The sequence below is a fragment of the Pelophylax lessonae genome (assembly GCF_965119305.1).
Source record: "Pelophylax lessonae genome assembly, chromosome: 9".
NCBI lineage: Eukaryota > Metazoa > Chordata > Amphibia > Anura > Ranidae > Pelophylax > Pelophylax lessonae.
This window is the reverse complement of record NC_138776.1, coordinates 8,018,620-8,030,761: the sequence shown is the minus strand read 5'-3', so window position 1 is coordinate 8,030,761 and position 12,142 is coordinate 8,018,620. Positions and strand designations below refer to the sequence as shown.

General features: G+C 45.0%; 1 protein-coding gene across 1 annotated transcript in view; it reads right to left on the bottom strand.

The window, feature by feature from the left end:
- Window positions 1–3,541: 3,541 nt before the first annotated feature.
- The window catches only part of LOC309564159 (uncharacterized protein), a 162,261-nt gene continuing 153,660 nt past the window's right edge, over window positions 3,542–12,142 (bottom strand). The window contains exons 17-18 of the mRNA XM_082268787.1: window positions 7,051–7,110; window positions 3,542–3,774 (exon numbers count right to left, since the gene is read on the bottom strand). Of these exons, the coding sequence (XP_082124913.1) occupies window positions 3,556–3,774; window positions 7,051–7,110 (279 nt within the window). The 3' untranslated portion in view covers window positions 3,542–3,555. The remainder of the gene's footprint in view (window positions 3,775–7,050; window positions 7,111–12,142) is intronic.

Genomic DNA, 12,142 nt, shown 5'->3' with positions numbered 1-12,142 from the left:
GCACATATTTCAAAACATACCCTAACTGGGCACCTATTCCCAAAAACACACCTCACCGGGCACTTGTTTCCAAATATACCCAAACTGAACCTATTGTCAGACATACCCTGACTGGGAACCTTTTGCCAAACATACCCTGATCAGGGGGCCTATTTCCAAACATACCCTGATCAGGGGGCCTATTTCCAAACATACCCTGATCAGGGGGCCTATTTCCAAACATACCCTGATCAGGGGGCCTATTTCCAAACATACCCTGATCAGGGGGCCTATTTCCCAACATACCCTGATCAGCCATTTACTTCTAAATATACCCTGACTGCTACCTACTTCCAAATACATCCCGATTGGGAATCTATTTCTAAAAATACCCTGACACTAAGACATGACCCTGTGCCACTTACTACCTGACTGCAACACACACTGTCTTCTCTCATGCAGTGCAACACTCGAAACACAGCGGTCTGCTCTAAAGTGTATTGCCATTTGCTGGCTTTGGGAGTCTGAAGCCTGTGCAATGTTAAAAAAACAAAAAAACAAAACCAAAAACTTATTGGGGGGGAGGGAGGGGGGTAGTGGCATCTGCTCTCCGGTAAATGAGCCCCATAGACTTCATTCATACATTTTAAAGACGCAGGTCTTCTATGGGCTTGTTCACACCAGCTCAGCTGCCCCGATCTGCACAGATAAATGCAGGCTCAACACCAGGGCACACAGAGAAAACAATGGTTTTCTATGTGCCCTGTTGACACCACAATGTTGTCCAATGCACCAGAGCTCACTTGAAGTCACTGTTGCACCCCCACTAATTTCAGTAAAGTTAAAGCCGAACTCCAGCTTTTGCTACACTTTACATAGTTTGCATGGGCCAAGCTGGTCCAACTAACATGAGGCCGCTGGATGTTCGGTATAAACTGTATGTAGCGGAGGCCACAAACGGCTTACCGCACTGTGCTCCGGGTGCGAGCCGAGACTTCCTGTCCTATACCCGGGACACAGCAGAGTCTGATCTGATCACTCAAACATTTAGAGACAGCGATATATTCTAGCAATGAGTGGCCTCAGCTACATACAGTTTATAGCACACATCCAGCAGCCTCACATTAGTGAGGGACATAGTTTGTTTTTGGCCAGCTTGGAAAGTGTATCAAACGCTGGAGTTCAACTTTAAAGAAGAAAACTCCGTCATGGCCGGTCCCAAGCCCGTGCTGCCAAAGGGTATTAACTGAGAAAAAAAGATTTAATTAAAGAAGAATTCCAGTTGTGGATATAGCACACCTGTGGTATATATATATATATATATATAGTCTATGATAGACCTTTGTATATAGCACACCTAGAAGTTGGAAATCACAGTAGAAACGCGGCAACTACAGTGACCTCAAATGGCTTCCTGGTCCCACACTGAGCTGCTGCCCTGCTGCACTCTGAACATGGGTGGTCGGCCGCTGGTGGGTTGGTGTAAACGATCCCTAAAAAAGGTGGTAATAAGGTGTTCTAAAAGGACACCATCTAGTAAGTTCCTATGTAAAGTGCATCCAATCTGCTGCATCAGGACTCTACGTGCTTCCTTAAAAATTTGACTGGTATTTTCATCTATAATCAGTTAGAAAGCCTAAAGGAAGCTTTGTGTGGGGCGCTGGTTTAACAAAGTTTTATCACGGGACTGAACTCCACAGAGCGGCCTGCATTCTTCTTTATATGAAGTGTCATTTACGGCTGAGGGGAGAGCCGGAACCTGGGTCCAAGTGTTCCGCATACACCAGAGATCCGCAGCAGAGAGTAACATTGGATATCTTGCTCTTGCATCAGGTAGGCAAACTGTAGCCCTTCAGTTGTTGCGAAAATAACACTCCCATCATGCCTCTGCCTTTGGGAGTCGTGCTCATGGCTGTCAGGCTTGCAATGGCTCATGGGACCCAACAGCTGGAGGGGCCGAAGCTTGCCTTCCAAGGGGTGTCAAACTGCGGCCCTCCAGATGTTACAGAACTACAAGTCCCATCATGCCTCTGGGAGTCATGCTCATGGCTGTCAGGCTTGCAATGGCTCATGGGACCCAACAGCTGGAGGGCCAAAGCTTGCCTTTCCAGGGTGTCAAACTGCGGCCCTCAAGAGGTTACAGAACTACAAGTCCCATCATGCCTCTGCCTTTGGGAGTCATGCTTGTAACTCCTAAAGGCAGAGGCATGATGGGACTTGTAGTTCCCCAACAGCTGGGGGGCTGAGGCTTGCGTTCCTCTACCCCAGGGGGTGTCAGACTACAGCTCTCCAGATGTTACAGAACTACAAGTCCCATCATGCCTCTGCCTTTGGGAGTCATGCTCATGGCTCTCAGGCTTGTAATGCCTCATGGGACTTGTAGTTCCCCAACAGCTGGGGGGCTGAGGCTTGCCTTCCTCTACCCTAGGGGTGTCAAACTGCGACCCTCCAGATGTTACAGAACTACAAGCCCCATCATGCCTCTGCCTTTGGGAGTCATGCTCTTGGCTCTCAGGCTTGCAATGCCCCATGGGACTTGTAGTTCAGCATACACCAGAGATCCGCAGCAGAGAGTAACATTGAATATCTTGAGATTGCATCAAGGAGGCAAACTGTAGCCCTTCAGTTGTTGCGAAAATAACACTCCCATCATGCCCCTGGCTTTGGGAGTCATGCTCATGTCTCTCAGGCTTGCAGTGCCTCATGGGACTTGTAGTTTCCCAACAGCTGGGGGGTCGAAGCCTGCCTTCCTTTACCCCAGGGGTGTCAAACTGCGACCCTCCAGATGTTACAGAACTACAAGTCCCATCATGCCCCTGGCTTTGGGAGTCATGCTCATGGCTCTCAAGTTGCAATGCCTCATGGGACTTTTAAATCCCCCCATTAGCTGGAGGGCTGAAGCTTGCCTTCCTCTAACTGCGGCCCTTCAGATGTTACAGAATTACAAGTCCCATCATGCCCCTGCCTTTGGGAGTCATGCTCATGGCTATCAAGCTTGCAATGCCTCATGGGATTTGTAGTTCCCCAACAGCTGGTGGGTTGAAGCCTGCCTTCCTCTACCCCAGAGGTGTCAAACTGCGACCCTCCAGATGTTGTTACAGAACTACAAGTCCCATCATGCCTCTGCCTTTGGGAGTCATGCTCATGGCTGTCAGGCTTGCAATGCCTCATGGGACTTGTAGTTTCCCAACAGCTGGAGGGCTGAAGCTTGCCTTCCCCTCTACCCTATGCCATGCACCAGACTTGATCAAGGTTCACTATATTAGGTAGTCCAACTGGATTTGGTGCCCCACAAAACACTCTGCCATGGCATTCAACCAGGAACCTCAATCACACACACACCCCTAAACCTACAGCCTAAAACATGAACATCTGACCTAACTTTACATATGGCTTATCAATAACAGATACGTTATATTATTGGACCCTGCGATATAAACGCTGATTTGTCTTCGCAATCGATTTGTCCTCCTTGTAAACAGTCCGGAGTAAACATTCCTCCATGGGAAACGTTCGAGGATCCATGGAGTTCATTGACCTGTGGCAGTGACAATTCCCTATTCTTATTGGTCCCGCTCAGAGAGAGGGGAGGCCGAGGCTGCGGCTCAGCGTGTCATCCAATCGCAGAGTCTCTCTCTCCAGTACCTGAGTTCGGGTGTCCGAGGTCACCGCAGCCAGCGAACGGTTCAAATCATATCGGAGATGAAGCAGATCATCTGTAGTGCGAGAACAGCGCTGAATGTAGCGGGAACGGTGACTGCGCTCCGCTTCCAGCTGAGATTTCAGTAGAGAGACCTGTGGATGGACAGAACAAATGTTTTTTATAGATCCACTTCAGCTCTGGAAGATTTACCCCCCCCCCCCCACACTTTAGGACCAGGTCAGTTTTTGCTATTCAGCACTGCAGTACTTTAACCACTTCCATACCGCGTGAATTCCAGCATTCCTCTCCTACATGTAAAAATCAAAATTTTTTTGCTAGAAAATTACTCAGGACCTCCAAACATTATACAGTATCTCACATTTCTGTAAATATTTTATTCTATCTTTTCATGTGACAACACTGAAGAAATGACACTTTGCTACAATGTAAAGTAGTGAGTGTACAGCTTGTATAACAGTGTAAATTTACTGTCCCCTCAAAATAACTCAACACACAGCCATTAATGTCTAAACTACTGGCAACAAAAGTGAGTACACCCCTAAGTGACAATGTCCAAATTGGGAACAAAGCTTCAATATTTTGTGTGGCCGCCATTATTTTCCAGCACTGCCTTAACCCTCTTGGGCATGGAGTTCACCAGAGCTTCACAGGTTGTCACTGGAGTCCTCTTCCCCTCCTCCATGACGACATCACAGAGCTGGTGGATGTTAGAGACCTTGCGCTCCTCCACCTTCTGTTTGAGGATGCCCCAAAGATGCTCAATAGGGTTTAGGTCTGGAGACATGCTTGGCCAGTCCATCACCTTTACCCATTAGCTTCTTTAGCCAGGCAGTGGTCGTCTTGGAGGTGTTTGGGGTCCTTATGTTGGAATATTGCCCTGCGGCCCAGTCTCTGAAGGGAGGGGATCATGCTCTGCTTCAGTATGTCACAGTACATGTTGGCATTCATGGTTCCCTCAATGAACTGTAGCTCCCCAGTGTCGGCAGCACTCATGCAGCCCCAGACCATGACACTCCCACCACCATGCTTGGCTGTAGGAAGACACACTTGTCTTTGTACTCCTCACCTGGTTGCCGCCACACACGCCTGACACCATCTGAACCAAATAAGTTTATCTTGGTCTCATCAGAGCACAGGACATGGTTCCAGTAATCCATGTCCTTAGTCTGCTTGTCTTCAGCAAACTGTTTGTGGGCTTTCTTGTGCATCATCTTTAGAAGAGGCTTCCTTCTGGGACGACAGCCATGCAGACCAATTTGATGCAGTGTGCGGCGTATGGTCTGAGCACTGACAGGCTGACCCCCCACCCCCTTCAACCTCTGCAGCAATGCTGGCAGCACTCATACCTCTATTTCCCAAAGACAACCTCTGGATATGACGCTGAGCACGGGCACTCAACTTCTTTGGTGGACCATGGTGAGGTCTGTTCTGAGTGGAACCTGTCCTGTTAAACCACTGTATGGTCTTGGCCACCGTGCTACAGCTCAGTTTCAGGGTCTTGGCAATCTTCTTATAGCCTAGGCCATCTTTATGTAGAGCAACCATTCTTTTTTTTTTCAGATCCTCAGAGAGTTCTTTGCCATGAGGTCCCATGTTGAACTTCCAGTGACCAGTATGAGAGAGTGAGAGCGATAACACCAAATTTAACACGCCTGCTCCTCATTTACACCTGAGACCTTGTAACACTAACGAGTCACATGACACCGGGGAGGGAAAATGGCTAATTGGGCCCAATTTGGAGATTGTCACTTAGGGGTGTACTCACTTTTGTTTCCAGCGGTTTAGACATTAATGGCTGTGTGTTGAGTTATTTTGAGGGGACAGCAAATTTACACTGTTATACAAGCTGTACACTCACTACTTTACATTGTAGCAAAGTCTCATTTCTTCAGTGTTGTCACATGAAAAGATAGAATAAAATATTTACACAAATGTGAGGGTGTACTCACTTTTGTTAGATACTGTATATATATATATATATTTTTTTTTTTTAGCAGAGACCCTAGGGCAGTGATGGGGAACCTTAGCACCCCAGATGTTTTAGAACTACATTTCCCATGATGCTCATGTACTCTGGCAGTGTAGCGGAGCCTTAATGGGAAATGTAGTTGCAAAACATCTGGGGTGCCATGGTTCGCCATCCCATAGCTCTCCTTTAGGCTGGAAAGCCAGATATCAAAAAAAAAAAAAAAAACGATCTCAGGCTTTCCAGCCCGGCCTCCGAGAATTATAGAGATTTCTGGGGACCATCTGGTCCTCAGTCAGCTCTATGGTAAACTTCTGTCACTGGCGGATTCCTTCTCTGGCTCGTTGATCGCACCGGAGGGCGGGGGGGGGGGGATGTCCCCTCCCGCTGCCTGTAAAAACAATCAAGCGGCTAAACTGCCGCTATGATTCTTTTTACTTTGCAGGATTCGCCAGCAGAAAAAAAAGATATCTGATGAAGCCTGGAGCTGCACCCGTTATCCCGCTATCTCCACTGAAAGCCCAGGACGTCTTATGACGTTCAGCGGTATGGAAGCGGTTAACTGGGAATTGCAACACTGCACCAGAATGACATTTATATCATTTTTTTGGTGGTATTTGATCACCTCTAAGTTTTTTTTTATTTTTTGCGCTAAAAAAAATACTAAAAGTATTGGGAAAATGGGTAGATTATATTTACTTGTTTTACACTTTTTTCCTTCATTTCCTTAGTTACTTCCTGGTTTCTGGACTAGGCCAATGATGTCATACATCCCAGGAGTCTTCAGGAGGGGGAGGAGGGTTTTTTTTTCAGCTAAGCACACCCTCCTGCACACTTCCTGCACACCCTCCTGCATGCATGCCTGAGCGAAGGTCAGATAGATTGCAGGAAGTCAATGCTACATAAATATCTGCCCTTACTCAAGATGGCCATGGCCAGAAATGCTAGGGGGGGGGGGGGGGGTGTTTTTCAAAGTGAATTCTCAACAAAATAAAGCATGGAGACATGGATTGATGGATGGGGGAGTTTGCTTTGAGGCCCCTTTCACACTTATGCGACCTAAAAGTCCCACAAATTCGCTGTGATTTTGACAGCACTTGAAGCAATGCCAATGTCTATGGACCTCAAAATGCACTAAAATCAGCCCAAAAGTAGTGCAGGGAGTACTTTTGAAGTCGTTGCGACTTTAAGTCGCACAGATATGGACGGTATGCATTGGAAATCGTGGAGTACGACTTGTCATGTGACTTTGCAGTCGCACAAGTGTGAAAGGGGCCTGAATATTAAAAATGAATCAAATAGCGGTTTCGGTTTGTGGTGCTCCGATCCCGTGAAGATCCTCCATAAAAAAATCCAGGCAAGCAAGCAAGTAGCATATTGGCCCCTGGTATCTTGTAGCCCTATAGGCCCCGCCCACCCCACTGTGCTCCAGGTAACTCACCTGCCTCTCTAGCTCTGACACCCTCCGCTGGTATGTGGGGGAATCGCTGATATCATGGAGCTGACGGAAAGAAATAAGAGGATTACAGACTTTATACAACTCAGAGATTTGTTTGCAGAGGTGATGGAGTGCGATCCCTTGCAGATATCTGGGAAAGTCGCACACCAGTATCAAGGTGCCTCTGCAAAGTCTTGTGCCGAGTATAAAATTCATGTACTAGGTGCTCACATATAAGGTCTCGTTCATGTGGGGCGTGTATACCTGCACCCAATGAATGTTTACCCACACAGGGATGTACAGGTGTTGCAGGCAGTCCCATTGCTGTCAGTTGGGATACAGCTGCTGCATGGACACAGCCGATACTCCCAATGTGATATCTGTGCAGGGGCATGGGCTGCCCCAATGGGACCGTATGCGGAACACCTGTGCATCCCCGTGCAGGTACACACAGCCCTCCACGGGCGTACAGTGTAACCTACAGGTACGCTTTCTGAGCTACGCGTTTCGCCCAGAACTAGGGGCTTCCTCAGGATCCAAGATATGAATTAACACCACTAGAGATGTAAAAATATAATTATGAGAAACATCATACAGATCAATATATGAATTCCAGTATCGATCTACACAGATCATAATATAATATCCATCACATTATAAAAAAACAAAATGACCAGATAAATACAATGGAAGTGGAAACTGGGAACAACCAACACAAAAAAAAATTATATATATATATATATATATATATATATATATATAATATATATTATAGTATTATAAACGTATGATTCATCACACGCACATGATTTATTTATAATGTATTTTTTTATGTATAATAAATATATATTTTTTTGTGTTGGTTGTTCCTAGTTTCCACTTTCATTGTAATTTTTATCTGGTAATTTTTTTTTTTTATAATGTGATGGATATTATATTATGATCTGTGTAGATTGATGCTGGAATTCATATATTTATCTGTATGACGTTTCTCATAATTATATTTTTACATCTTTAGTGTTAATTCCCACGTGGAAGAAAAATATATTTAAAAATATATTTTAAAAAAAACATTCTTCATTTATTTTTCCCAAATATATTTGAAATACTACAATTTTGGCCATATTTAATATATTTCTAAAAAAAATTTCCCTAAATATATTGGAAATATATTTTTCTTCCATTGGGTTCATAGCTTGGATCCTGAGGAAGCCCCTAGTTCTGGGCGAAACATGTAGATCCAGAATTACCCACATGCACTCCAACTACTACTTTTTTGGCCAAGAGAGGCACACAATGTAATTGCACTTATAAATGTTAATGACTTTTAAGGATGAGATATTAATACATTGTATTGTTTTTATAATTATTGTCTACATGTGTATTTATGCCGGGCACCTCTTAAATCCCTCTTAGTGTTTCCATCCCTCTTTCTCCCCAAAGGGAGAGAAAGGGGTTGGAATCTCCTCCCCTTTTTCCTACTTTACTTTTTGAGGGATAGGGCCTTGGCATGTAATCATTATTTTTTTCTAATAAGGTGTCAAAACAGAATCTCCCTCACCTTCTCCCGTTTTGCATACAGGTACGCATTCTCATTAGTTATTTATAGCTATATACTCTGCAGTCAATCCGGAAAGTATTCACAGCGCTTCAATTCTTCCACATTTTATGTTACAGCTTTATTCCAAAATGGATTAAATTTATTATTTTCCTCAAAATTCTACAAACAATCCCCCATAATGACAACGAGAAAGACGTTTGTTTGAAATCTTTTCAAATTTATTAAAAATAAAAAACGAAAAAAAATCCCATGTACAAAAGTATTCACACCCTTTGCTCAATACTTTGGTGAAGCCCCTTTGGCACCAATTGCAGCCTCAAGTATTTTTGAGTATGATGCTACAAGCTTGGCACTCCTATTTTTGGGCAGTTTCTCCCATTCTTCTTTGCAGGACCTCTCAAGCTCCATCAGGTTGGATGGGGGAGGGTCGGTGCACAGCCATTTTCATATCTCTCCAGAGATGTTCAATCAGGTTCAAGTCTGGGCTCTGGCTGGGCCACTCAAGGACATTCACAGAGTTGTCCCATAGCCACTCCTTTGTTATCTTGGCTGTGTGATTAGGGTCGTTGTGCTGTTGGAAGATGAACCTTCGCCCCAGTCTGAGGTCCAGAGCGCTCTGGAGCAGGTTTATATCAAGGATGTCTCTGTACATTGCTGTATTCATCTTTCCCTCAATCCTGACTAGTCTCCCAGTTCCCGCCACTAAAAAACATCCCCAGACCATGATGCTGCCACCACCATGCTTCACTGTAGGGATGGTATTGGTCAGGTGATGAGCGGTGCCTGGTTTCCTCCAGACATGACGCTTGCCATTCAGGCCAATCTTTGTTCATGAGACCAGAGAATTTTCAAGAGTCCTTCAGATGCCTTTTGGCAAATTCCAGGTGGGCTGTCATGTGCCTTTTACTGAGGAGTGACTTCTGTCTGGCCAATCTACCATACAGGCCTGATTGGTGGAGTGCTGCAGAGATGGTTGTCCTTCAGAAAGGTTCTCCTCTCTCCACAGAGAAACGCTGGAGCTCTGTCAGAGTGACCATCGGGTTCTTGGTCACCTCCCTGACTAAGGGCCTTCTATCCAAAACACTTAGTTTGGCCGGGCGGCCTGCTCTAGCAAGTGTCCTGGTGGTTTCAAACTTCTTCCATTCACGGATGATGGAGGCCACTGTGCTCATTGGGACCTTCAATGCTGCAGAAATGTTTCTGTACCCTTCCCCCGATCTGTGCCTCCATACAATCCTATCTCCGAGGTCTACAGACAATTCCTTGGACTTCATGGCTTGGTTTTAGCTTTGAAAAGCCCTGTTAACTCTGGGACCTTATATAGACAGGTGTGGGACTTATCCAAATCCTGTGCAGTCAACTGAGATTACCACAGTGGGACTCCAATCAAGTTGTAGAAACATCTCAAGGATGATCAGTAGAAACAGAATGCACCTGAGCTCAATTCTGAGTGTCATGGCAAAGGGTGTGAATACTTATGTACATGGGATTTTTTTTTTTTTTTTTTTTATTTTTAATTTGCAAAGATTTCAAACTTCTCTCACGTTGTCATTATGGGGGATTGTTTGTAGAATTTTGAGGAAAATAATGAATGGAATCCATTTTGGAATAAGGCTGTAACATAACAAAACGTGGAAAAAGGGAAGCGCTGTGAATACTTTCCGGATTCACTGTATACTGGATATAAATAAAAAAAACTTATATTAAAACAGTCATGTATAAAGATGGAATATATAAGAACAGAAAAGCGTCTCTGAGCGTAGACAACTCATAGAGGTCAGTAGACATCAGGCTTTAGGATAATGCAGTGATATGGCTCCTCCTGGTGAACGGTGGGCAAACACTTTTAGTCTATCCTAAAACTTTTAGTGTTTGCCCAGCTCCCTGGTGACGTCACACCCCTTTCCCCGCGATGCGAGTCCCTTCATGGCCTCCGCCTGCGACCCAGAAGTCAACGGGAGATTGCCGGCATCATCTTCTCCCATAGACCACGATGCCCCCAGCTGATGTATCGCGTTCAACGGACGTACAGTTCACCAGGAGGAGCCTTATCACTGCATTATCCTAAATCCTGATGTTTACTGACCTCTGTGAGTTGCCTTTTTATTATGTGCTATATTAGAGGCACTTTTCTGTTCTCCTTCTATATTCTCTCCAGAGTTTGCCTTCACTCCTGAGAAGAGCTGCCCTAATTGAGTGCAACACAGCTCACCACCATCATCAGCTTTTAGTCCACAGGTGTCAAACACAAGGCCCGCGGGCCGAATCCGGCCCTCCAGGCCATTTTTATATGGCCCTCGCACCTCTCCTGTAGCTGCAGGAGAGCTCCAGTCCTCCTCCAGACCTTATACTTTCTGCTTTCCAGCAATGCCTCCAGCTTCTTCCCAGCAGCACCACCACAAGGTAAGGGAGGTGCACTGTGATGTAAGGGAGGGTGGAGGACTCAACTTCTGATGGTGGAGAGGCTCTTGACGTCTTATGTAAGGGTAGGGGATGCTCTTGACATCTAGTCTTACAGATACAACCGGCCCTTTTGAGGGCAATCCTAATGCTGATGCGGCCCGCGATTAAATTTAGTTTGACACCCCTGTTTTAGTCTATCATAGACTTTCGGACTGACCACCCCTACCATCAATTATACCAGAGACTTATACCCGTTTTAGCTGAGCGCTTTATGTATTTCGTTTTTTATGTATAAAGATGGAGGGCCTTGCAACCTAGATTTTCTTTTTCTTTAATTTTTTTTTTTTTAAGTAGAGTTTATTGAGATAAAAATAAACAATACAAAAGAATAACAGTATACAGTAAATCCCCGCTCCATCGCGGTTCAGTTTTTGCGGTCCCGGTATATTGCGTTTTTTTCTGTAATGTTATTTTACTAATTAAATCGTTGAAAATTAAATATTTTTGTGTTTTCCATAGCTCTTGCTCTGTCTCTCAGTATCTTTTATGTGTTTAAATGAGTTTCTATTGTTTTAAAAGTGTGTTTAAAGACCTTAAAATGCTTTTAAAAGTACAGTGACAGTAAAAAAAACACGCCTAAAGTGTATTTTAATAGGGTTTTTCTATTTTGGGGGTTTTCACTTTCGGCGGGTGGGTCCGGAACGTAACCCCCGCGATGGAGGGGGGTTTACTGTAACATGAGTAATTTGTGCAGTATGAAATATCATTACAGACAAGTGTAAGGAGGCTGAGCAATTTGCAATGAAAAATATAAGGGGGAGGAGGAGGGGGAGGAGAGGGGGAGGAGGAGGGGGGAGGAGGAGGGGAGGGGGAGAAGGAGGGGAGGGGGAGGAGGAGGGGGAGAGCGGAGGAGGAAAGTAAACAGTGAAGAAAGGGGGAAGAAGGCCCAAAGGAATTAGGCCATAACATAACCCAGGCCTTGTAGCACCAAACATATAGAAGTCAAAAGTTGGATGGATGTTAAGAGACTACAATGTACATTGTGGGGGTTTTCTTAGGGAGCGGGGGAAGGTGATGGAAGAGATAATGGTGCAACAAAGTTTAGACAACCTAGATTTTCAATACCGAGCT